The sequence below is a fragment of the Monocercomonoides exilis genome (genome assembly GCF_001643675.1).
Source record: "Monocercomonoides exilis strain PA203 chromosome Unknown scaffold29-1213020, whole genome shotgun sequence".
NCBI classification, from domain to species: domain Eukaryota; phylum Preaxostyla; order Oxymonadida; family Polymastigidae; genus Monocercomonoides; species Monocercomonoides exilis.
In genome coordinates, this window is record NW_027150574.1 from 27,374 (window position 1) to 54,439 (window position 27,066).

Below are 27,066 nucleotides of genomic sequence, written 5' to 3' on the forward strand. Positions count from 1 at the left end.
TTTTGTATCATATTTCATTTTATGGTTCGAAATCAATAATCTATTGTTTTTCTTTGTTAATTTGCAACATGAAAGATGCCCTAAAGATTTTTATTTATCGTTTATGATTTTTATTCAAGAATTGCTTTATTTTTAAAGAATATTCACATTCACTATTTTTGTTTGAAAATTTTATCATAGGAATATGTCTGACTTTATTTCGATTTATAAATAGAGAAACATATAACTTAAAAAAACTTTTTCATCATTTTCATTTTTTATTCAATCATTTTTTTAAACTTCAAAACAAAACAAAGAATATTCATGATTATTATTTTTTCTTTTATTTCATAAGTGAATATTGAAAATGTTTAAACTTGTTGAAATGAAAAAAGTCAAATATTGTGAGTTAAACATTACAAATCCTTTTTTTCCAAAACCAAAGGCCACACATCGTTTTCCACATGCATAATTGTTTTTCTAACAACGCTTGCTGAAATTTTCTGAAAAGTTTGAAGCATTGTAGATATAAAATGAGACTCATCCTCCCATTTCAACGAGTTTTCTTCGACTTGGGCTTTCCAGATTCCGAAAATGTTTTCGATAGGATTTAGATCAGGGGAGTAAGCAGCATTAAACAGAACCTTGTGTCCAGACTGTAAAATTATTTCATCAGTATTCACATGATGAATCGACGTATTGTCCACGACAATAACTGAAGATTCAAATGATTTTATGGATAGCAAGAATCTTTTCAAATACGCTTCAAATAGTTCGTGGTTTATTGTTCCTCGAACCACTTCTGTGTATCCCATTCCGTTCATTGAAATTGAAGTGATGGAAGTGATAGATTGAAACAAAGGAGGAGGAGGAACAAGCACTTTATCCACCTTTTCTGACCATCCGTACTTTCTAATGCAGCATATGTTCCAAAAAGTCTCGTCAATAAAAAAAAGGAACAGCACCATCTTGCTGATATTGGAAAAGCTTCTCCACAAAGTGGATTCTTTAAAGTTTATTTTCTTCAGAATTGACAGCTGACGGTCGCACAGTAATTCTTTTAAAAGAAAACAACGGAAACTTGTGTGTCTCGCTGTTTTTTTCTGTCAAAATTTTATGAACTGAAGATTTTCCAATTGAATGGCCTGCATTTGTCATTTCGTGTGCAACTTTTCTCAAAGTTAAAAGCGGGTTAAGTTTCATTTTTTCTCTAACTATTTGATTCAAAGTGTCCTTATCGACTATTCTTTTCCTTCCTCTTTTTTTAAACGGTTGTGTAATGTCCACACCAACTTGCAACTTTGATAAATACCTAGCAGTTGTAATTGTAGTGAGCAAGCATTCTTTGGCATACCAGGATTCTGTCTTTGTCTGACCATGAACACGAAACAAATCCGTAAGCTTTCTTCTTTTTTCCAACGTAGCTGGAGTGTAGGGTTTTTTGTTGATAAACGTTTCAGAATCATTAGCTTTCTGTATTTGTTAGCTTTTTTGTGCTTCTGTTTCTTTTTTCTTCAATTCTGCTCTCATACGAATCACATGGTGAATACTGTCTTCCAGGGGATGAGTGAAGGGCATTATAACTGGCCTGACTAAGCCTGTCTGACCTGACAAATCATTTTATGACTCGTCCGTCACAAAAAAAAAAAAAAAAAAAAATGATCATAAAGTTTCTGAGAGTTATTGATAACTCGTAAAAGTTTGATAACTAAAAATTATTCTATCCAAATAGGCCCATTTTAATATATTCACTGAAAATTCAAGCTGTTTCTTCTTATCTATTGTTGTTCAAAATCATGCAAAAATGTCTGTGTCCTACGAACGCATTTTTTTTTGGGATTGTCACAATCTTATTTATAAAAAATTTTGCAGTTTTAAAGATATGGAGGAGAAATAGCTTTTTCTTTCATTTAAGTGGCAGGATTGATCTCTCAGATTAGTGATAAGCTTCTTGCGCATTTCTTTTATTTTCAAGTTGTTAATGTTTGCTGAATAAGTTTTATTTATTGTTGTGATCCACTCTTTTTGTTTAACATATTTTCAATGAAGTTTCAACATGCAGCGAACAACATTTTGATTTTCAAAACTGGGTTTCTTTATCATTCCACAAACTTATACAAACAAGCAGTGTAATTTTTGTGAATCATTTGTTTGTTTTGTATATGATTTCTTTCATTAACGTAATTATTTCATTTTTATTTAATTCCTTTTCTTATTCACAAATTAGTCTTTGAAAAGAAAAATCAAATATCAAAAATTTAAAATGTATTTATTGAGAAAAAGAGTTTGAGAAAGTTTTTGATTAATATTTGTACCACATAATTTTTTCATTTATTTCGTTTGATTGGACGTAACATTGAATGTCAAAAAATCATGAATTTATAAAGTTACATCATTCATGAAATTGTTGTTCAAAATTATTTGATTGACGCTTTTGAAGAAGCTCTGGGAGAAACTCTCGATGTTGCAATTAGAGGTGAAAGAGATCATGCAATTCATTCAGATTCTTTGAACACAAGAATTTACAAAGAGAAACAGCAGTGATTGTGTAACAACAAGATGAGAAGATACGAAGGTTTTGGGAGCTATCAAGAAAACGATCAACAGCAATTGTTAACGTTCAACAACAATCAGCATACAAAGAAGATAACAGAAATGCTGAAACATCCGTTGCTGAAATAGGGTTATATTAAAAAGACGTAGATAACAACGGTTAAAATGAAAAAAAAAACACTAATGAATAGAGAGTGCTTCTTCAATATTGTTTACATATTTTATTCTTGCTGAAGTCTCGGCCTATTTAACCTCTATTGAACTTTCATTATCCAGAGCAAAAGGAAGAATTTCCGAAAGAATATGTTAAAATAAAGAGTCAAAAAAGTTGTATCGATCAGAAACAGAATTTATTCAGCAGTGTGGGAATAAGGCACTAATGGATATATACTCTTTGCATCACTTCGTAATAAAAAAGGGAATAACCTTTATTAAGACCGTTATAATCGAGATTTTTATCCGCACATGCAATGATTGCTATTAAAAGATTTTGATAGTCTTCGATCCAATATGAAGACTGTGCGGAAGATAACATGTTGCACATTCTGATAACCGACGGAAAGAAACTTGCAAATTCAGCTTTCAGTAAATGGTTTATGCTTTCATCACCGAATGCCTTGACTTATTCTTTGTCTTCGCCAATATCAACTGTAACTTCATCGGCCTCTTCTCAACTGCCATCATCTCCAACAGAACATCGCTCCATTTGCATTTAACGTGCACATTTGAACGAAGAGAAATGCCGAGCTGCCTCGTGAATATCTATGAATCGATAACATGTCCGAAGGCAGTATTTCCAACGAATGAAAGATGGAAGGAGAGAAGACAAGTCATCAAAAGATACAAAAATTTCGTGAATGATGATGTTGCAAACGAAGTTCTGCAATAGATAATCATCAATGAAGAGGAAAGGCTGCTTTGGACCATTCAAAGAAAATAGAAGGCGTTTTTTGACAATGAAATAATTAATCAACAATGACCTAATTAAATACAATCAGAGTTGAAGAAGTGCCTCAAGCAACAGCGGTTGCTAAAAAATGAATTATTTGACATCATCAAAGGAAACAAACGATTATTCATTCATCTTAGGCCTCTGTGTTTGGAAGAATCGTACAAATATAAAAATGACATTTACGCAGAACTTGTTGATCTGAAGCTTGAAAAGAAAACATAAACATTTTTCCAGAGCAATTGCCTCATTCACAGATTCAATAGAAATTTATTCTGCTTTTAATATTTCTTCTTCTTCTTCTCAATTGGGCTCTCCTTTCCATTTTTTTACTCTCCTATCAAGCCCTCCATTCACACTTGACTTCTCCTTCCTCTTCAATCCTTTTCCTTTGCATGCCCTCATCTATGCAACCACTCAAAATAAGTTGAACGAACTAAGATCTGTCTCTTTCATCTTCTTCACAAAGAATGAACAATCCAGAGATTTTCCCCCTTCTTTCTCGCTATTACCGACCAGTTGCTCTCTGATCATGTCTCTTCTTCTTCTTCTTCTTCTTCCTCATCATTATCACCATATTCTTCTTCTTCCTCATCATTGTAACTATCTTCTTCTTCTTCGTTCTCTTCTCTTCTCCAATGCTTCAACATCTCATTCTCTAATCGTCCTTCTCCTTCTGATTCTTTCTTGAACTTTCCTGACTCTCCTGTTTCTCTTCCTCATTTGAATGTTTTGAAGGAAGATAAACAAAAAAAAAAAAAGAAGTTATTTCTACTTCTTCTTCTTAATCCTCAAAGCCATCCTTATTTCTGTATCTTCACTCAAAGTGAAAGTTCGCACTTTGTCAGCTTCAGCACCGCTCTTTCACAAAACAGACGGGTCCTCCTTATATGTTCCTCTCATCTTCTCTTTTTCTTCTTCATGACCATCTCCAGGCACTTCCCATATCTCTTTCCTTTTTTTCATTTCCAAAGCCCTCTCATCATTTCTGTCCTCTCTCACTTGATCCTCTCTGATCATTAAACATTCATCTCCGTCTTCAAAATTTTTCTAACATTTTCTTAATCCTTCTATGACCTCATCAACAGCTATTCTTAAATACTTGTCTGTCGCTTCTCTCTAACTGTCTTATGCACTTGAAATCTTTTGTAGAATTCCATCAACCAACAAAGCACATCACAATTCAATTTCTGCGGTTTGCTGCAAGCTCTATGCTTTTGCCACATCTGCTTCCTCTTTTACAAACCTCAGCCCAGCAAGTCATGCACCTCAACAACAAGTTGATCTTTGCTTTTTCCAGTTGCGTCAGATTCAGTTTGATTCTTTCTATAAACTACCTTATTTCTTTCGGAAAGACACCTTTTTCATCATTCCCCTTTCTCCTTCCTCTGCCTCTTCTCGCTCCACCAACACCTTCAGTGCAATTGCTTCAAAAAACAGAATCACATCCATTATCCTCAACGTTGCAACCCAAAGCGCCTTTGCCACAATCTCCATTGCTACTCATGTTGTTGCATTTCCCATCTATTCTTTTTTCAATGTCTTTCTTTGCACAATAGTTTAATTTTCCAGCTTTAGAACAGTATTCGATATAAAATGATATTTTATTATCTGCCTATCATAAACATAAATCAAGAGCAGTTGATATAATCGATTTTTATATTCATCGCATTGCTTTCCTTTCATACAATCACACACCACTGAACTATTTTCATATAAAATCAGATGTTCTAGTATTGCAGAAATAACAGTTGTTTTTTTAGGAATTCAATTTTTGATTTTCATTAAATGATATGCAAAACAACTCAATCACCTGAATGAGGTGTAAAAATTACAAACGATGGTTACTTGATTTCAAAACGAATGATTTGTAAATGTTATTCACAAGAGAAGCAACGAATTTAGCGAATCAAAGGAAAGCGAATGTCTATGATCACCGACGATTCGCTTTAATCTTGAAAAAAGTCGTTCACAGGCGGATTCGCTACAAGGAGATGTTGCAATGCAAAAACAAATGTTGGCACAAACTGTTTCCGCTTCACCAAGCGATGCAATATGACTGTAGTATACCGGTAAACTCTCAAGGACACCAACTGATGTTGCAGTAAGTGTGTGAGCTTTAAATAACGATGCGAATTTTTCTCTAGTTTCCTCAGTTAACTGCCCCAATGAATTTTTGATAAAAGAATATAATGATTTAAATATTCTGAAATACCAATTTGATGCAATTGACGTCCTAATTGAATCGACAGCTTCATTTTCCTTCCTCTTTGTAATTTCGTGAATAACTTGAAGTTTTTTATTTGTGCCTGCAAAAATCACATCATCTTCGTCTTCATGGGAAACATCTTTGCAGAAGTCGCTTATGGCATGATAATCCGATTCGTCACTGAGCGTTTCTTGAGAAGATATAAGAGAAGATCTTGTTTCAACAAGGGTTGAAGCTTCATCATTTAATATTTCATCATATTCGTCATTTTCTGATTGCTCCTCTGCCTCGGTAAGTCCAAGATAATCTGCTGTATTTTCTTTTTCTGAAAAAATAGCTTCTTCTCGCATATGTGAAAAAGAAATTTCTTTCTTCTCAAATAGTGAAACAATTAACAAGAGATCTTCAATTTCTTTCTGGATGTGCTTCGATGATGATGTTACGGAATCTTGCTCTTCCTCAATTTGTTGCTTGTTCGAACTCGGGTGGACATACTCGGTTGATGATTCGTCTCTCAAAATCGTTGATAATGCCTTTTGAAATCTTCTCACAGACAAGGGAAAAGCTGTTGTATCTTTATCTTCTGCAAAGGTCCTGCCGACATACGTTTCTTTATTCTGTGGTGATGAGTCAATAGACGATGATGATGCTCGGCCTAGAAAACAGTTGCAAGAAAAAAATATTTGAAATATAAAAAATATTGAGAAAAAGAAATAAACAATTGTTAGCATGATTGAACTTTTTGTGCAAACTGTCTTTTTTCTTGTCTTCTGAATGAAAAAACATACGACAAAAATCATCACTGATAAGTTTATTCTTTCCTTCTGGTGTTAATGCATAAGCGAGTGCAATGAGATCACCTCTTTAGCCTTCCAAAGTGTAGTTGAACAGATATATCCAAACGTTCACAATTGCATTATGCCAATGATCGGAACGAAATGTGCTTAATTCTAGAAGGTTATTGAAAAAAGACATTGCCTCCAGAATTTTTGGAAAAACATTTCCAAGCTTGCTGTTGTCATCTTCAAAAAACAAATGCAACTTTTTAAAGGGAATAACAAAATTTCTGCTTTTATTACATTAATAATACTCTGGCTGTCCATCAGCTTCGATTCCAATATAATTTCTCTGTTTTTCCTTATGAACAAGCAAATATCTGTCAGGCACAACCATCTCGTAAGTATGAATGTTGGGCATTTTGTAGGTAACATCCGTTGTATTGATGAGCTCCTTGATAATTTTGAGAACTCAATAAAAATATCCTTGATTGATTTTAGAAATGGGACTTCTTGAAAAGAATGTGTGATTGTTAAGTTGATTAAATGATTAAAACAATAGACATGAAAAGGTTTGACATAAAAGTTCAATAAATCGATTTCTCTATCAGAATCGTGTGGTAAATCTTGAAACGCTTTTTTTTGAGCTGCCAAGCCGTCACTACAAATGCTTCTGACTTCACCTCCGCATTTTGCAATCTCCGAAATGCACATTTCAGCAAGATTTTTATAATCATCAGAAGAATGACATGCTGGTTGAAGGCTCCAAAATCCAGGAGTTGATTTTTCTGCATGAATAAGATATGAAATAATGGTGCACTTTTTATTTGCGATTTTCCCTCCATCGATCATCAAAGCTATGTATTTGTCCTTTATTAATCTGGATCTTTCTCGAATTGCTGTTGCCTTCTTTTCGCTTATTAGTCTTTTTATTTTCCACTTTGATAAATACGGAAATATTTCTGTATATTCAGCAGTCGGATTTGTTTGTGCTTTTTGAATCAAACTCTTCACAAATGAGTTGAACTCAGATGACCCCGCTGACAAGAACGATATATTGCATCTGGAAACTAAATCTAAAAATTGATCTGTCAATTGTTTGTTGTCTTTAAAAGACTGGTTGTGCTCTTTAATAGAAATAATGGTTTGTCGAACTTCTTTTTGTTTTTTATTGATCCAAAAGTCCAACGTTGTTGACAACAATGCACATTTGTGTTGTTTGACTGCAGCTGAAGTTTCTCTGCCTGAACATCCGCATGCATATCCCTTCTTTTCGTTGGGACACAAAAACATTCTGTGCCCATCAGCTTTTGTTTTGAAATCTGATTTAACCCGATAGTAGCAAATCCATAAGAGATCATTTTGAATTTTAAAATGAATTTGAGACATGATTTCTTCTGGTCTATTTGGATGCTTGAAGCCTGTGGCAATGAGTTTATTTAATGGATAAAAGAAATGATAAATCTTTATTATTTTTTACAAAAATGGATCATTCAAACATTGAACGTCCTCATTTGTTGAGACTAATTCCAACCGAACAAAGCCACAATTCGCTTTATCCAACTCGTCCATTTTCTGTTCAAAAGCATTTCTCTCGAGATCATAATTAAAAAAAATAATAATGTGAAGAATTCCATGATTGCTATTATCGCACACGATTGAAATGTCCTCTAATGATTTTTGGAGTCCAATGGTAGGTTCTTTTATAAGTAACGAACGATCATCAGCCATTGAGACGGAAAAATGAGTTGATTTATGTTTTTAAATCTATTATATATCCGCAACTGACACTTTGTAACAAGTATGATCAATATTTGACAAAAATTTTTTCAATTCAGTAAATTATTGTATGCATTTCATTTAACATTCCATTTTGTTTTTTCATTGAAATGGAAATATATTTGAATATAATATGGGAAATGACAGGTCAAAATGACTCGTCCGTCAATTTTGTCACTGACCCAAAAAAAAAAACTTGTCAGGTCAGACAGGCTTAGGCCTGACACTATATTCTTCTGCAGTTGGTACATTTTGAGTGGTTAAAAATTTTTTTTGTGTTGTTCGTGCATCCAATAAATAAATATTGCTCATAAAGATATTTTTTCACTGTTATTATCAGATATTAAGGTTTTATAAATTTAACACAATTGAAGGTTTGATCAACATTATTTTTGGACAGATCAACATTAATTACGGACAAACTGTATTCTCAACTATCCAAAGCAATGTTCGATGTTTATCTCATCAACGCCCTGCACATGAGGGATATGGGGCAGAGAAGAGATGAAAGAATATTATTTGTGGGAGAGGGTGGAAGTTGAGTATTTTTTGGAATGTTAATATTTCGAGAGGGGTTTTTGAATGAATGAAATTCTGAGGCAAAGGGGAGGGGAAGGGTGGGTGGAGATTTTGAGAAGATTATATAGCAAATATGTAGAGAAGTTGCTGAGGATGGTGGGGAAGGTATTTATTGTTGATTGGAGAAATAGAATTTGAAGAGAAGGAAAAGACGGAAAAAGCGGGACAGAAGAAGAATATTCTGAAACGTTCAAATGGAAGAGGGGTATTTTTTTTTTATGAGAAGAAAAGATTTTATGGAAGAGAATGTGAAAGATGAAGAAAATGAGAGGATTGTTTTTTTCAGATAATAGTGAGAGCTGAATGGAAGAGGAAAAATGGAAAGGAATGAAAATTGAGAAAAATCATTATAACTTATTTTTGTGGAGAAAGGCAGGGATGCAGCAAAAAGGCAGACAATGAACTGAGGATATCATTTTTCATTTTTTAATTTCATTCAGCTTACCAAAATTATGTTCTAACGATTGTTTGCTCTTTGTCAAATCAACTCATCTAATTCAATATTCTGTCCAATAAACGACTTCATTCATATTATTCTCGGCATCATAAATATCTTTCGACTGATTTCACATTTCTCAACTGTTTCTTTTTCTTCGCCTTCATCTTCGTCTTCGCCTTCTTTTATTTCTTCATCATCCTCCTCCTCCTCTTCTTCTTCTTCTTCACCTTCTTCTTCTTCTTCAACATCGTCATCAAAAACAGCAGCAGTCAAATTCTACAAGAAAGAAAACGTAAATAACGATTCATCTTCATCTTCCTCTTCATCCGAACTGTCAGAAGTGAATTCTTCACAAGAAAGAGCCGAAAAAGAAGAAATTAACGAAAACATCGGAGACTTCAAAAGAAAACATGCGCAGCATCTGCAGCTTCCTATGATCCTTCCGCCACAAGAAGCAACTCTTCAAAATCCATCTTATGTGCCTCGAAGACAAAGACAGAGAAAAAGCAATCAAAATTCAACACAAACATTTTTGACTCATTCAATTGCTGCCATTGGCACAGGAACAGGAACATCTCCTTCTTCATTGCCAAATGAATCTTTTCTTTCTCTTCCTCAGTCATCTTCTTCTTATTCTCCTTCATCTTCATCTTCCTCATCTTCATCTTCATCTTCTCCAGCAATGACAGATCTCTCTCTCTCCACCCTCGATCACACTATCGCTCTGAGATTGAAATGCGCTCCGCATAAGAGCAATGCATCCTCTCGTCCTCCGACGATTTCTCAACCGCTGCGCACAAGTGGCTGCTGCTTCTGGTGCTTCACGTTCTTCTTCCTCTTCCTCTTCTTTCTCGTTGCTTCGTTCTTCAAGAAACAGATTTCTGACAGGAGAAGAGCAGCAGATGAAGAGGATGCAGCAAGAGTTCGGAAGAAGAAGGAAAAAACAATATTTTGTTTTCCCACCAGATGTGTTTGAGGCGCTGCCGCTGTTTGCAGAGTTTCGGATGGTGGAGCAATATGTGAAGAATCTGGAGAAAAGGAAGAAGTTGAAGGCAATACAGATAAAGGAAAAGAAGAGGATCAAGAAGTGATTTTGGAGGATTCAATGAACAACATCAAAGCAGTTGTTTCAAAAGCAAATATTATCAAACGGAAGTAGAAAAGAGTGCAAACGCCAAAGAATCCATATAAACTGACAAAAAACTTGAAACGAACAATAATGAGCCAAAACCAGAGCCACTTTCATCAAAAGTCCTGCAAAAACAGCAGCATCAGTACACAACACAATCACCTTTTCCACAACCTAAACAGTACTCTTCAGAACGATGAACCTTTAAGAAAGATACACATAATACGAGGAAAGCGAATGGACGGCGAATGGAGAGGAGTCTGAGGGAGATCGTTGATTGTGAACATCCAAGAGATGGAAATGGTGGGAGGAGCTGTTTGTGCACCAACAACGCAGCTGTCACCTGCTGTTGGAGGAGGAGGAGGAGTGAAGACATTGGGCGTGATGGGGATGAAGAATTTCAACAAAGAAGTGACATGGGCGATGCCGGATGAGTTTCAGAATAAGAAAGGGAAAATGGATGATGAAGAGGCGAAGATCACGTTTTATTCGTTGGAATTTGATGACAAGAGAGAAAAACTGCTTCGGCTGATGAAACAACAGGAAATACAGAAGAAGAGGAATGAGAAAGAAGAGAAAGAGAGGAAAGGAAGAAGAAAGAAGAGCGGGAGTGCAGGAAAATGGAGAAAATGGCGAAGAAGATAGAGGAAAAAGATAAGAATCTGTTTAGCAGCATCCAAGGAATACTACAACCACACCTTGAGACATGCACGCCGACCAACCAGATGGAGAGCAAAAAGGCCAGTGAGGCGCAGCAAGAGGAAAAAGAAAGTCAAACGCCATTTTTGACAAGAGAGCGGAAATTGGACTGCATGTTGAATGATTTAGCGAATTCTGACCTGGAAGATTTGAGCGATGAATTGGATGTGCCCTGCCGCAATGTGCAAATCAAAAGCGAGGAAAATGGGCAATTTGTGTGGAAGATGAGGAAAGTGCCTGTGTATGCAGCAGCTGATGCGAGGCAGACAAGAACGCGGTTGGATCTGATGAGCGCGCTGAAGAGCGGGCCGAGACAGAGCAGAGAAGAGCTGCAAAGAGGAAGAGGGATGAAGTGGAGGGGCTGGTGGCCGTACAACGAGGAAGCAGAGATGATACACAGAAAGGGAAATAAAGGAGCAAGGAAAGGATCGCCTCTGCTGTTTCAGTAGGAGAAAGGGATGAGAACATTCGGTCAGAGCAGCATGCCTGGAATAAAAGATGTGATGTCAAAACTGTTTTCTTCGCTTTCGTTCTCAAAGTTGGCGTCTTTCTTCACGTAGCAGAATTCAATGGCGATGGATCTGAAATAGAAATATTCTGGCCTCAATTTGGTTGTGCCTTTATATTCAGCTGCTGATTTTACAGCAAATACAAACATTGCTCTAAATCCTCTTTCTCATTGATCTTCGTCATTTGTAAAATCGTCATTGTTTATGAACATCCAACAACAATCTTCTCCTTCTCTCAGAACATCTTTATCTCCTTCCCTTTTATCTCAAGCTGTTCATACATCTTCTACTAATTCAACTATTCCAACCCCACTTCCGCTATCACTTCTTGCCTTAACTTCTTCTTCTTCTTTTCTTTCATTCAACTCCCCTCGAATTCATCGTCAGGCCTCATCTTTCATTTCTATTCAGAAGCACAGATAATTATTTATTCTAACACAGAATGTCAGCTGAAATTACATGTCAACGGAAACGATTCTATTTTTAGCATTGAATATCGGAGCAGAAGGCATTCAACGGAAAAATGAGATAGAATCTTATTTTTTAATTTGGAAGCTGAAGCATTTGCAGTGAAAACAGAAAGGACATTGTGGCTATTTTTGTTTGAAATGGCTGGGCTCCTAAAAAAGCCTTTGGAAGATTTCACAGCAGCGAAACCACGATGAATTGTTGGAAATGAAATAAAGGGAAAATCAATTTTGAGGAAAAGGCTTATTTGAAGGAAAATTTCAAAGAGGTGGTTGCGCTAATCGGTTACAAGCAAGTTGAAATCGGAAAGCTGAAGAAAATATAAACTGAAGAAAATTGCCTGATATATATGAATATATTTCTTTTGAAGATACCACAGCAATGAATCTTTTTTCATGAGCTTAATTTGTAGTTGATGGAGAAGAAAAATTAGATGAGGTAATGACGAAGAAATATTTTTGTCTTGTTGATGAATGAGATTTTCGAAAAAATAAGTGATGATATATGCTTCAGTTGAAAAAGCTATGAAAGTTCATGTATTTTTCTTTCATGGAAAATGGAAGAAATCTGATGAAAACAGATAAAGTCCATCATTTACAGTGATTTTTGTATCAGCTGCACTGAATGTGAGTGTTTGAGTGGAACAAATATTGAAGTGAAGAGGGTGAGAGATGCGTCTTGGATAAGAGAAATGAAGCTGTGGAGGGAATACTCGATGATGGCACATGGGGTCTGTTGGGGTCTGCCACAGGCATCAACGTCAATTCCATTGCTGAAATCAATTTTATTCAAAGCGATGAGGAGTCTTCTGTTAAAATAGGATTTATCCTATGTTCCACAATTTCGTTTAACGCTTGATGAATTCGATGAAACGAATAAAATGAATGAAGATTTGTTGGCTGTGCTAAGGCGAAGAAAAATAGAAAATTTACTGCTTTTGATCAAATTAATTCAATAATTTTGTTTTCTTTTTTCTTTTATATTCTTCTTTTTTAATGTTTTCTTTGCAACATTTTGTTTTTCCAGTTTTGAATTTTCTGTTAACCTTTTAAAGATAAATTTTGCATTTTTTTTTAAAAAACTTGATCAAAATAACACTTTTTCATCAAAAACGTTAAAAAGTTATGTTTTTTTTCATATAAATAAATAAAACAAATATGCATCTAAGAAATAAAGTGTAAAAACTTGCAAATTATCAATTTAACTATTCGATCTAAAATTTCCACAACGAAATTTATTTTTTCGGTTTTTGATCTTTTTTATGATTTCAAAAAAAATCACCCATTTCCTTTATCAAAAATTTTCTTCTTCATTTCATCAATTTCTTCGAATTAAGGAATGGTTTATCAACTGACTCATTCACTTTATTGACTTGTGATTTTGTATTAAAAAATAATGAAGAAATAAATGCTATTAAAAAACTCTCAAAAAGTGCAGCTTCATTTCACGCCAACATCATTTTCTATGACTTTTGAATCTTGCATTTTAACAATAATACAGCAACCAGAAAACAACTGAAATTTGATTTTTGCATAAACAGTTTTGGCAAAAAATACCTGACAAGATCGATATCTCAATCACAGCAAAAAGAAAAATTCTGTTAATTTTCCTCAAAATTCTATTTCTCAGAGATTTCGATATATATTTTTTCTGAGCTCAAGCGAAGCTGTCCTGAAAGTCTTGTATGTCTCGTGAGTTTGTATTGATGAGATATATTTTGAGGAAAATTAACAGTATTTTTCTTCTGGCTGTGATTGAGATATCGATCTTGTCCGGTATTTTTTGCGATGTACGGAATTATTTGCAGAAACTGTAATAAGCAAATGAATGAATGATATTTTTGTTCATTGGAATAAAAAGTCAACAATAACAAAATCTTCACTCATTCCACGCTCCACGGTAAAGTTTCATATTGTAAAGAAATGATTCTTACACAGATTGCATTTATTGAAAATGCTATAATTGTTTGGATGATCTGAAAACAGTGAGAAGAAAAAAAATTCAACAATTGTATTGATTTGATTTTTAAAATTAATAAATTAAGCCTGGGTGACGTGATGAAAAAATTTTGTCACGTCCCTCACCAAATTTCCACTTTGAAAAAAAAAAAAAAAAAAAAAAAAAAAAAAAAAAAAAGAAGGATGATGGCAATTATTTCAAAAGCAATAGTAATATAAATAATTTATGAAAGGATTAATATAACATGTTTTTGAAAAATGTCATTTGATCAATATGTACCACAATTATATGATTTTTTAAACAAATCATACTTTTGTACCATTCAAAAAAATGCACAAAATCTCAAAGGAATGAGTGAACATTGGTATAATCATGAACATATTGAGATTGTATTGTTTTATAACTTATCTTTCAACTTTTTTTCGTTCAACAAAATAAATAATAATTGAGTTGTTTTCCATTTGTTTAATTATCATGAAAGCGTGGAGATTGAACGCTCCCGAATAATGTTGCAATGCGTAGCTGTTGATATTTTAGTTTTCTTGTTCATAAAAATTCATTTATGCATTTTTTTTTGTTGAAATGCTTTATGAACAGGAAGATTGCGATGAGAAAGATCACAAACAGAAAATCGAAAAATAAACAAAGAAGAATACAATTCTGTTTTCCTTTTAGATCTTTTCAACAGACTGAAAAAATACTTGAAAATCAGAAAATGTCTTTGGAAAATGATATTCTATTGTGGGAGCACGAGGTATATTGAAAAGCAATAGTAAGTTTCTGAAACACTGGCCTTCTCGATATTTTTTGATAGAAAAAATTGTAAAAAGATGATTGATGGAAAAGAAAAAAGAAGAAGAATCGAATGAAAAACTTTTTGTAGATTTTTGTGAGTGAAGACTTTAGCTTATCAACGTATTTTCTTCGGAATTGCTATCGATTTGTTCATATTATCTCCTAAAAGTTGCTTTGAACAAGAAGGAATATGAAGTCTTGTGAAAAAAAGTGGAAATAGCATTGATTGCTTCGAGTTGCATTGTTGGATATCACGTATGAGAAATTCTGTTCCGCTTATTACACAATTGTATTATTATTTTCGGATTATTCTATTAGAAATTCCCAGAAAAACTGTATTTGAAAAAATTGAGGTTTTCAAATATCTCAAGAACAACGTTTACCAACTTGTCTTGGTTATCAGTCAACTTGGAAGTTTTTTGATCAACAGATAAAAAAAAAGATTTGGAAAGTGTTGTTAAAAATTAGTTGTGTTGTTTGAGAGAAGAAGCAAGAGAATTTGTTGAATTTTCAGAACGAGTTGATTGGAAAAGAAAAGAAAAAGAAAAAGAAGGAGAAAAAGAAAAAAAAAGAAGAGCTCATTTTAATAAGATAACTTAATGAAATTTAACAATTTCTTTCAAACGTTTATATCCACGAATGAAGAAAATTTTGGGCTTATCAACGACATTGCTCAGATATTCAGAAATGCAAAAGAAAATTGCAGTGATGCAAACAACAGATCCTTTTTTTTTGAAGCATCCACGTCAAATAGAACTGTGATGATTGAATACTTGTTGAAAGGTGAGACAACGAAAGCGCTATTGGAGTTAATGAACAGGATCAAAACAAATTTGAAGAAGTTTAAAGAAAAGATATGTTAGGATAAGTTATCAAAAGGATAAAAGACAAAGGATTCAGAAATTCCATTATAAGCTTTCATTAAGTATTATTTTTTTCTCAACGAAAAGAATAACTCCTCTCAGTCAATAAATATCGCAGTGTATATTGTGAATGTTAATGGAAATGAAACGTTCATATTTTATTCTATCTGAATTTTTGTTTTTCTTTTTTCATCACATCACAATTCAACAAACAATTGAATAATTTTGAAAAAGAAAGAATTTTTCTATTTTAACTTCGAAATGGAGCAAAGTTATAAAGAGGAAAAAAAGAACAACATCAAACTTTGGAAAGAAAACAATCAATTATCAATAACAATACAACAAGTGATATTTATTAAATGAATCAAACATTTTAATGAGGAAGAAATACAGCTGTTATGAAAAGGTTTATTCTTATTTTTTATTATCCATAAGTTTGATTGTATCTTTCTCAGCCTCAGCCTCTGCAGTCTCATCTGTTAAAGCAGCACCATTAACATAGTTATCTTGCTTAAAGAATTCTTAATAATTTGACTTCATATCATAAAATCCACGAGAAACTCCATTTGCTTATTCATTAACATTCCTTTTTTACAAAGAATTGTTCATGGGAAAAAAAATAGTATAAATTTATACAAATTTTCGTGTTATATATCGAAGCTTTTTAATTCGTAATTTCTTTAATGCACACTATGATCTGCGTGTTGCTCATATGTTCAAAAAAACCACTTTGAAAATGTGGATGAGATATAAAAAAGGATGAAGAGGAGAAGAGGAAGTTTATGTTGGTAATTTAATTGTGATTTATAAACTCAGATCTTAAGGGAAGTGAAGCACTGGCAATGTGAAGATGCTTTTCCGGAAAAGAAAGATGGGAGAGAGGCGGATTTTGTTGCATAATTTTGAAAAGTTGTATTTTTTCTTCTGTAACTTTCGCTTCGAATGAATATATAAATTATAAATGATTGAGTTTGCTTGAACATACCAAAAAGTCACTTCAACTGTTTCACGCGTAATAGAACGCATTCAAATTATTCAGCGACTATCAATTTCGAAAAACTTTCTTCGAGGAAGAAATGCTCCTCATCAAAAACAAGTTTTTTCTACGTTATTAGATAATTCCGCTTTTGCTTTTATGCTTGACTTGCTTTCAAAATGAAACCTCAACAGTTCTTTCTGTAACTGACTCGTCAATATTGAGATGAAAAGGATTCCGTTCAATTCCTCACATATGGGTGATTATTTTTGAAATCATATTTTCTTTAAGAAAATTTTCGGTTTCAATTTCTTGCGTAGAATTAATGACAATGAACACAAATAAGAAATTATTTCAATAAATATTATTTCTGTCATTCTTTCCCGTCAAAGAATATTTTATGATTCAATAAAATGAATATTACATTTCAACAAAAGTTTTATTTTCGAATTCATAAAACTCTTATAATTATGCACACCACGAAAAAAGTTATGATTAAAAAAATAATCACCCATATGCTTTTGAAAAATGTTTATAACAAATATTCGTCAAATTCACGATTAGATTGTATATGTATAAAAACGATATATTTTTTAAGAAAGAAATAAGCAGTTTAATAAGTCAGAAAAACCTGTTCAATTATCTTTCTCTCAAAGTTAATTTTCCAAAACAAATATGAATTAGGATTCTCTGTTTTTTTTTCATTTTAAGCATTCTTCTTTCCTTTTAAAATAGATTAATGATTGTTTCAAAAAACGAAATGTTATGGAAGAAGTTCAAAATGAAAAAGCACAACCAACAATTTTAAAAATATAAGTTACATTTTGTTCTTTTTTCTTTTTCTTATTTTTTTGTATCACTGGCAGGAAGTGATGCTGTGACGTCAGTGATTTCATTGACGTGTCAAAATTCCGATTTCTGCTTTTAGGTCAGTGAAAAATGCATTATAGCAAATTTGATTTGACAAATATTTTTTCAAATTTTTTGTCTTTGAACTTAAAGAGAATAAAATAAATTATTTCGATTTAATTTTTTTGAAAATATTTATTCAACATCTTTTTATTTATATTTTATTATATTTTTATTTTTTTTTATTTTTTTGTGACGTTGAAAAATCTGTCACGTCCGTCAAAATCCAAATACGTAGCGTCAGAAATCAGTACGTCACCCAGGCTTATAATTTATATTTTATTCGATCAATTACCGTTGGTGGAAAAAGCGGTCGTTGGTGGGAAAAGCGGTAGTTCAAGTTGTTTGAAAAGAAGAATCTTTTGGTAAAAAACATTAAAATTGGAAAGATTTAGAACATTCACACCTGTGAAAGTTCAATGTGATGAATTTTTTATTTATCGACTGGTTGCAAGACAGAAAAGTTCTCTGAACCTTCGCAATTTGAACAGCAGTTTGAACAAACTGCAGTTATCAAAAATACTTCATTGCATTGAATAATCAGAAGAAACAACTTGAAGATAATGTGATTTATTCTGGAATAGCTGTTTGGAAACAAATTTTGATCTTTTTGAATGAAACTTTGTCAAAAAAGTTTTTGATCGAATGTGTAATAATGGACGCAACAAAAAAAAAATCACTCCAAACCTTCTTCATTGTTTGGTGGCAACATCAGACTTCCGAAAATATTCATCTCCATCACGAAAGATCTTCGAAATAAAAAAGAAATACTCTCCATCATGGAAAGCTGCAGTAGGTTCCAATTTGATTTCAAACGGTGCATGGGAAAGAGGAATAGCAGCAATGAAAACAAATCGGGAAGTGGGGAAAATTGGTAGACCATCAATAATTACAAGTGAACAACTGGAAAGAGTTGAAAATCAAGTCATCACACTGCTGTCCGAACAAAAAATTATCAGAGTGAAGGACGTTCAATCGATGGTTTTACGAGTTGATCTTTTTGTTTTTTTGATAAAGTTGTTTTTTTAGATCCAGGAAGTTTTTAATACAAGTTGTGAAAGCGACGAAGAAAGGAAAAAAGTTAATTCGAAATATGCCTTTGATCTCATAAAAAGAAGCTCAATATTAAAGGCATGCATTTTCAGGCCTATGGAAATTGCAAAAATCTGTGCGCAATCACCAGAAACAATTCGTGAATGGTTCCAAAAGTTGACTTCCGTCATTACAGCGAATAACATTGATTCGACAGACATTTACAACTTTGATGAATCTTCTGTTCGTATTGGAGAAGGAACAGAAAAGCTTATTGTTTGCCCCAAAAACCAAACGCCGCATTCTCCTCCGACATTACCAAAAACCGAAAATGCAACTTTATGTGTTTGCATTTGTGCCGACGGGTCTCATCTTCCACATATATTAATGTACCCACGAAAAAAGACACCACAAGAGTTTTCTTTTTTATCATCTTTAAATATATTATGCATTGGTTCTTCATCGGGTTGGATAAATTCGGAAACATTTCGATTTATCATAATTCAGAAATGGATTCCGTTGATAGCGAATAAACTGAAAGTGTCAAAATCTAAGAAAGCTCTGTTATTATTGGACAATCACCGTTCTCATTTTGATTCGGAGGTTATTTCGTTTGCTAATCATAACAATATCATCATCGAAACCTTTCCTCCGAATATGACACACCTTTTCCAGCCGTGTGACAATTGCGTGTTTTCTCGATTAAAACTTGTTCTTCAAAATTCATTTGTTAGACCTTCAAATTTTACGACTTCTTCTTTCCGAAAAGCTTTGGCAGATGTGTTGCCAGAAGCTTTGTCTGCTGCAACTTCTCCGTCTGTAATAAAATCTGCATTTTTAAACACTGGAGTTCATCCTGTTGCTGCTGCTCCTGTGTTATCCAAAGTGTGCGGCACAGCTTTGTCTTCAAAAAAATCATCTTCTTCAAATTTATCCACAACAGATCTGAAGAAAAGCGTATTTGGAGATTTTTCTCCAAAAGAAAAATGACAATTAAAAGAAAAAAGTCCGCAAATACCTGCGATTGAGATTAAGAAAATGAAAATAACAAACGAAAAAGCAATTGCAAACGAGGAAAAAGAAGTAGAAGAAAAAGCAGAGCAAAACGAAAGCGAAGGATCGGAGATAATGAAGAAAAGAAAAATTTGACATCGAAAAAGAAGAATTGATGATAATTATGTTTACGGAAATGAAATCAGTTGCATATATGAAAAGGAAGGAACATTAACTTTTGATCAGAAAACAAAGTTAAGAACAAGAAAAAGGAGAAAAATTGAAGATGAATCCGATTCAGATATTGAAACCACAACAATTTGAATGGATCAATTTTTATTTTGAAGTTTATGTGAATGAAGATATTATTTTTTAGAACTGCGTTAGTCTTATTTTTCCAATTCATATATCTTTTTAAATAAAAACAGGCTGTTGATGATAAAGTTTAATACCTTTTTTTCATTTATTTTTTCATATTTCTGTTCGACAAGCAATAATAATCAAAATTCAAAATGCTTCAGGCCATATCAAAAGAATAACAGGGAAGAAAAATAACATTATTTTAGTTCCTCCAACTACCGCTTTTCCCACCAACGACCGTTTTTTCCACCGATGGTATTTGATTATTTTTTAATTATAACTATATATTTTTATTTTAAAATTTATTTATTTATTTTATATATTTTTTTTTATTTTGAAGTTGCCAACGGAATCAAAAAGTTGCATACCGTGTCGCGCAGGTCTAATAAGAAAAACACATCTTTCTAATTTTTTTGTTATTATAATATGAACATCTTTGAAATTATAGATACAATGCAGATTAAATTGGGAAATTTGAATTAATGGAGGCATTTTAAATTAACCTCTATTAATTAGAATTAATGCCACTCAATTCAAATTAAAGCACAAAACTTAAAAATCACCATCCTAATTCAAATTGGAATAGATCATTCAAATTAATTTTCATTAGGGGAATGAAATGAATTACGAGAATTTTTTTTTTGTTTTTATGAAATTCGTTAAATTATTTCGATAACAGGTTTTCATCATTTTTGCCAAAAATAGTTGTTTTCATATTCATAAGATTATTCTCTTCAAAATTGTTTTTCAAACTTCTTGACAAATATATTGGAAAAATACTTTTTCTTGAAATAACAGTAAAAAATCTTGTTGTTCTATCAATTTACATTTTTTTTAACAATTCAATGACTTCTTTTTGAAAAGAATGTCAAATATTTATTTCTTTTCATCTGAAGGTATCAATTTAATAAACATTTTGAAACAAAAGCATATAATTAAAAAATGAACTCCTTCATAAGCAAGTTTAAAAGTGTTCATAGAAAAAGTAAACAGAAATCAAAAATGAATAAAAAATCAAATGATCACTTTTATTCATAACGCAAATTCTTGTCTCAGAAATGAACATGTTTTCAAAGATCTGAATGCAGTTAAGTGCCTTTTGTCCTTTTTTGATTAAATATTATTTTCAATGTGAGATTCAGCAAGCCTTCAAAAACTCTTCGAAAAAGAAACTGTATCGAAAGGGCTGAAAGGAAAAACAAATCAAAAAAAAAAAAAAAAATAGAAGAAATACAATACAGATATATTCGTCCTTTAACCGGTTTGCATAATAATTCTTATTCATCAAGGTTTTCAATGAAAATGTTTATTATTTAAAAATAATATAATTCTATGAAATATTGAGTTTAAAACATTCATTGAGTTTTTTCTTTGGAATGCGTTTTGTTTTAATAAATGAAAAATAATTACATGAATAACATTTGATCGTTTGTTTTCGAAAACTGCAAACTGCTTGTGTTCAATTATTATGAATATTATCAATTCAAAAATTTTTAGCTCGATAATAAGAATAACAATTCACAATTTTGTATTAAATCTTTTTATATCCAGTGAATCAAAACATATCCCACACTGTTAGGAAGCTTTACGAACCATTTTCCTTTCCATATTTTCCCTTGCGTATATTTCACGAATCAATTACCTTTCCTTTTCTTTTCTATTTGAGAACTCCTCCACTTTTCTGTAGAAAATGCCATCATCTGCTTCCAAAGAATTGTTGTCGATCACAATATTCGTGAGCCAACAGGCAATTTTTGCATCAGCTGAAAAAACTTCTCGAGAACCAGTGTATTAATCTGATAAGCGAAGCCATAGTCTTTTCAATCGACCGAAAAACCACTCCACAGGTATTCTGTGCTTAACAACTATTTTATTGATTATTTCCACTTCTTTCGCAGACATTACACTCGTTCCAGCTTTTGAAAACTCGGATCCGGATTGAGTTGAGTGTACCATAACAGCAACTGGAACAACTTGAAGGTTTTCCGTAGGAAAAGATATTAACGAAAGTTGGGAGGAAGCTGCAGTTGAAGATGGCAATGATGAAACAGATGGAGATGAAAATGAAGGCTGAGAAGATGAGAAAGAAGAAGGCTGAGAAGAGGAGAGTGAATGAATGGATTCTAATTCTGAACGTTGGAATTCTTTTTCATTCATAGTTTTGTTAGCTTTATGAATTCTTTTAATGGGAGTGATAACGTTGTCATCAATGAAATGACCTTGATACCCCTTATCGGCCATGATTGACCAACTGTCATTTTGATTGTGAACTGAATTTCCAATCTTTTCTTCTTCAGTTTTTTTTAGGTATTCGACACACCTATGCTTGCCACTTCTGAAAAGTGTAACGTTATGAACACCTCCAGGAACTGAGTCCTAGACAAACAACGCTTTGAATGGAGGCCAGGCTGATACTGCAACTTCTATTTTCATGCTGTAAGAGTTGTGGTGCCCATCAAACAATTGTCTAGCATCATCAAAGTCTCCAACCTGAACAGAACATCTGACAGTGGTTGCGTCAACAAGCAAGGCGATAGAGGGAAATTCTTCGGAAATGAACTTTGGAGGTCTGGGCGGATTTTTGAAAATCTCGTCCAACACTTTAAGTAAATATGGCCTGATCTCTCGAATGCTATTGCTGGCCATTGTTTCCGACAATCCAAGAAAACCTGCGATTCCTTTAACAGTTGTTTTGCTCGATAACCATTCCAAGAAAACAACCAATTGATCGTGAATGGAAAAAATTTTCTTTTGCCCTCTTTTTGGCAATGTGCTTATGTGAGATGATAACAAATTTCCCAATTCGATAACAGTTTCTTTTGCAATTCTCAGATGTTCATCCTCCTTTTCTTTAAAAAATCTTTCAAGCAATGATCCATAACATTCATCTTCCTCTTCACTTTCATCTGAACAATAGACTTGCTCTTCGATACTTGCAATTTGTGTATCTCTCTTTTTTCTTAAAGATTGAAAATCAGGTTGGGATCTCTTTTTCGGTCTCTTTCTTGATGATGATGATGTCGAGTGAAAATCCGTGATTGGATAATTTCTTTGAAAATTCAATAACTGCGAAGATGTTGGAGAAGATTTTAAAAAATGGAGAAGAACACGTTTTTTCGCTGTCTATTGAATTATCCCTTCTTTCAGTTGGATAATCATGATCTTGATGAATCGCAGCATTTTTCCGTTTTATTGGAGTCAAATCATCGATTCTTCTGAAGAATGTGGACTTCTTTCATTTGATTCAATTATTAAACAGTTTTCTTTCGCATTAATTTCAGTTTGTCCTGATTGAGATGATTTTTCACTAATCTGAACAAATCTATCAATCGCGATGAAAATAAATTTCCGTATTGACAAAAAAATTAAATCACAAACATTCTGTCTTGTATCTCATCACTTGAATGCGATGAACCGAAAAGTACCTTGCCGTAAAGTGGAGAAGTTTCTGTGATCATTCACTCAGAAAAAGCGTAGCAAATATTGGGAGTATCTCGAAAATTACCATTAAAATAAAAAATATTTCCACAGCAAGTTATATTCTCAAAACAATCATGAGTGTATAATTTGATATTGGAGTCAATATATCAAACATCATTTATTTTCGATAAAATTCCAGGAAAATCATTTGAGCTTTATTTCTAAATCTCATAAACGCGAATCCAAACGAAAATGTTAGAAGATTTTTTGAGTGCAGAATGCTTGATGTTCATGTTTTATTCAGAATCGTTTCAAATGATATTGAGCAATTTGTTGTTAAATAAAAAGTTATCTCCAATTTCAGGATTCGTTCTCTATAAGCTTTTCACAGTTTATGCTGCATAATGGCTTGTCATTTGCTGAAGTCTTCTTATAAAGCGAAAGTTATTTGTTGCATGTCCATGATATGATGCGGTTGGCAAAAAAACAAAAATAGATCCAAATTTTCAAATTTGAATGCATGAAATCAGTAAAATAAATTGCAAGCTGAAAACTTATTTAGTGTAGCATTTTGATTTATTCAAAGATATCAGAGTCAATAACTGTTCAAGTGATTGCGTTTTCCAAATGCGATGCAACGTTCCAACAAATAACTTTTAAATTATTGTGAAAACACGGACAAAATTATTAATAAATATAAGATATCTTAAACAGAATTGCAGCAATTTTCTTTCAGAAAATAAAAAAACATTGTTATAATGGTTGTGCGCATCGAAATGATATTAGACGCCTGTTAAATGATTTGCATTCTGTTGATTCAGCAGTGATGAGTTGATGCTGGTGATGGTGCAGTTGGCGAGGGAGAGGGAGAGGGCAGGGGAGGTTGCAGAGGAGAGGACACAGCTGGTGGGGGTGGAAGTAGAGGTGATGTGGGTGATGCTGGAGGAGTTGAGGGTGAGGGGAGCGGTGAGGGAGGTGAGGTGGAAGATGCTTTGACTGTTGAGGGCGAGACTGGTGATCGCTGTGTGGTTGAGGGCGAGGGAGCCAGCAGTGAGGAAGAAAAGTGGTGTTTTTATTGTTATGGAGGTTGTTCCGGTGATGGTGGTTGTGTTGAGGTTGAGGGAAGGGGAGTTACCGGAGAGGTGGAAGAGGATGGGGGTGATTTGATTTGTGGAGTTGTGGGCAATGGCGAGGGCAGAGACTGTGAGGGAGCCCTGGGTCTGTTGGAAGAGGGCAAAAGTGGCAGATGGATCCGGTGGTGGTGAGGGAGATGATGAAGAAGAATTTGGTTGAAGAATGCCACTGGAGGAGATGGTGGTGGCAGTTGTGCCATTTCCTGTGATTTTTGTATTTGGGGCACGAAATGTGAGAGTCTTTGTTGGAGTGAAAGTGGAGAAGAGAAGAGAGAGTGAAGCATCACTGAAGGGAGCAATGCATCCAAGAGCATACTCCACTGTGGCACATGAGCTTTGCTGTGTTTTGCCACAGGCATCAACATCACTTCCACCATTTGCAACGATTTTGTTCTGGTCAATGATTGGAAGCCAACTGTTGTACATCGCATTATCTGCAGTTCCTGCATTCCACACTCTTTTTGATGCTGTTGTTGAGCCACATTGCTGGAATGGAGATTGAGTAATGCTGCTGCCATTAAAGAACACATCATTCCCTCTGCCATTAGTTGCTGTGTTGCTATCGAAGAAACAAAACGAGATGAATTTCATTTCATTCATCCAGGAATGAGTGTCATCCAAATAAATACCAGCCCCACCAAGAGATGAAGTTGAACTTGACAATTTGTTATTAATAAACTGACAATCATTTACTAAGAATTGATTTGGCTTGTTTTCTGGAGGCGAATGAAATGTTAAAGAACCAGTGGAGTCTCCACCAGTATTTGCGATACACTTGCATTTGGTGAACAAGAATTGACCGTTTGAAGAAAAATCACCAATATAAAAGAACCATCCAGTTCCACGCCAATCTGTAATTGAGCAATTTCCCACTCTGTTATCAGAAAACGAATAAACGGAAGATGATTGCCGACCATCAATGCAAATTGCTCCTCCATTTTGTGCTGAACAACTTGTGAAATTGGATTTTGTAATATTCATATTTTGCAAATAGCAACTGTATAACGCTCCACCATTTGTTCCATCTGTTGAACAATTGTTGAATGAACAAGATGTGATTGTGAGATTGGCATTCTTACATAAAACGTAAAGTGCTCCACCCCAATTGTCTCCGCTGTTTGAATCGTTCCATTCGCACCATTCGAAGCGATGGCTGTTCTCGTCAAAAGAATCCAATCTTCCAGGTTTCGCTCTTTGTGTTTCAGTTCCAACATGAACCACAGCAGCATTTGATAAAGTGCGTGTTTGGTGAAGAAAAGAAGAGTTGAAGGCAGAGAGAGAAATGGAAGAGGTGTTGATGGAAGAGAGGATTGATCATTTGATAGTGTTCTATATGCGTCGGAAGAGAAATCTGTTGATGGGGATGCGCGAATATAAATAAATGTGATTATGGAAATTAAATATCTGTTTGCGAGTAATCCTGAGGATGAAGAGAGTTAAAAATATGGAGTATCAAAAAATAAAAAGGTTTATAGAATTTGAAACATGTTAGAAAACTGTATAATCGGTTTAATAAGAAGATAAATATCGAAAAAGCAAATTTTGAAATAATATAAAATGTTTTTCATAAAAAACGATATCTTGAAAAATAACCATACATAATTTTTAAAATTCAGTGTTTTATATATTTCTTGTTAATGATTTTTTACATTGTTTTACAACAAGGTGAAAAATGAAAAACAACATTGTTTGAAAATTGCTGTTGCTTAAAACAAAAAAAGCAATAATTACCTTTAAAATGCTGAACAAAATGGCACAGAAGTTGTTGTTGATGTTACAGTTATTAAGAAACAGTTTGCAATTGCGAAGAATCAAAAAAAAAAATTTGATGAAGCTTTTATGATTTGTATATTGTGAAAAATGAATTTTTAATAGTAATAATCAGACATACTCGCATTATATAACTCACATTTTCGATTACATAAGTTAGAATAGCACTTTAAACGAATTATTGAATTATTCTATTTTTTTTAGAAGTTGATTATTGAAAGATCAAAATTTTTGCAAAAAGAGAATCAAAAAAAAACTTCAGTATTTCATATCAATCTTTCATGCTAATAATTTATTGTAATATTTTTTCATGTTTTGAACATTCTAATCATAATAGGATGAAGATTTTAAAAATAAACAAGTCAATTCAAATAAACAGGGGTTATTTAAATTAACCCCCACAATTTTAAATTATTTTTTCAATTTGAATAATTTGATTCAGATCTGCATTGTATCGAATGGAAAAATGATAACATCAAATAGATGAATTGCACAATTTTTGTGTAATTAAAAAATTTTTGCATAATTTTGAAATTCGGATATGTTATTTTGAAATTATCAAGTAATTTTGAAATTTCTCAGAAAAATTGAAAATAAGGCAGATATTTTATGTTTCACCAACAAATTTTAAGCTAAAAATAAATTGTGGGAAGATCTGAATTTTTCCCGAAAAAATTTCAGAAATCAGAAATAGCTGTTTATATATCACAACTATTTTTGAAATATCAAATGAATAGTTTTCAGAACATTCACCAACAACTTTTGCGAAATATGTCATTTTTCGTATT

At 33.2% G+C, this 27,066-nt stretch overlaps 7 protein-coding genes across 7 annotated transcripts; 4 read left to right on the top strand and 3 right to left on the bottom strand.

The window, feature by feature from the left end:
- Positions 1-5,362: 5,362 nt before the first annotated feature.
- Positions 5,363-6,476, bottom strand: MONOS_13955 (uncharacterized protein; the record flags this gene model as incomplete). The annotated part of the gene is made up of 2 exons (XM_067866708.1): positions 5,363-6,345; positions 6,443-6,476. 2 exons carry the CDS (start codon positions 6,474-6,476, stop codon positions 5,363-5,365), a joined length of 1,017 nt encoding a protein of 338 aa, XP_067725262.1.
- A 3,542-nt stretch (positions 6,477-10,018) lies between these two features.
- Positions 10,019-10,354, top strand: MONOS_13954 (uncharacterized protein; the record flags this gene model as incomplete). The annotated part of the gene is made up of 1 exon (XM_067866707.1): positions 10,019-10,354. One exon carries the CDS (start codon positions 10,019-10,021, stop codon positions 10,352-10,354), a length of 336 nt encoding a protein of 111 aa, XP_067725263.1.
- A 332-nt stretch (positions 10,355-10,686) lies between these two features.
- On the top strand, positions 10,687-11,037 carry MONOS_13953 (uncharacterized protein; the record flags this gene model as incomplete). The annotated part of the gene is made up of 1 exon (XM_067866706.1): positions 10,687-11,037. One exon carries the CDS (start codon positions 10,687-10,689, stop codon positions 11,035-11,037), a length of 351 nt encoding a protein of 116 aa, XP_067725264.1.
- Positions 11,038-11,117: 80 nt separating this feature from the next.
- MONOS_13952 (uncharacterized protein) lies at positions 11,118-11,540 on the top strand (the record flags this gene model as incomplete). The annotated part of the gene is made up of 1 exon (XM_067866705.1): positions 11,118-11,540. The coding sequence occupies one exon, from the start codon at positions 11,118-11,120 to the stop codon at positions 11,538-11,540; it is 423 nt and encodes a 140-aa protein (XP_067725265.1).
- A 7,179-nt stretch (positions 11,541-18,719) lies between these two features.
- On the top strand, positions 18,720-19,592 carry MONOS_13951 (uncharacterized protein; the record flags this gene model as incomplete). Its single annotated transcript, XM_067866704.1, has 2 exons — positions 18,720-18,991; positions 19,337-19,592. 2 exons carry the CDS (start codon positions 18,720-18,722, stop codon positions 19,590-19,592), a joined length of 528 nt encoding a protein of 175 aa, XP_067725266.1.
- A 2,154-nt stretch (positions 19,593-21,746) lies between these two features.
- Positions 21,747-22,601, bottom strand: MONOS_12425 (uncharacterized protein; the record flags this gene model as incomplete). Its single annotated transcript, XM_067865045.1, has 2 exons — positions 21,747-22,206; positions 22,342-22,601. The coding sequence occupies 2 exons, from the start codon at positions 22,599-22,601 to the stop codon at positions 21,747-21,749; spliced, it is 720 nt and encodes a 239-aa protein (XP_067725267.1).
- A 1,556-nt stretch (positions 22,602-24,157) lies between these two features.
- MONOS_12426 (uncharacterized protein) lies at positions 24,158-25,489 on the bottom strand (the record flags this gene model as incomplete). The annotated part of the gene is made up of 1 exon (XM_067865046.1): positions 24,158-25,489. The coding sequence occupies one exon, from the start codon at positions 25,487-25,489 to the stop codon at positions 24,158-24,160; it is 1,332 nt and encodes a 443-aa protein (XP_067725268.1).
- Between the last annotated feature and the right edge of the window lie 1,577 nt (positions 25,490-27,066).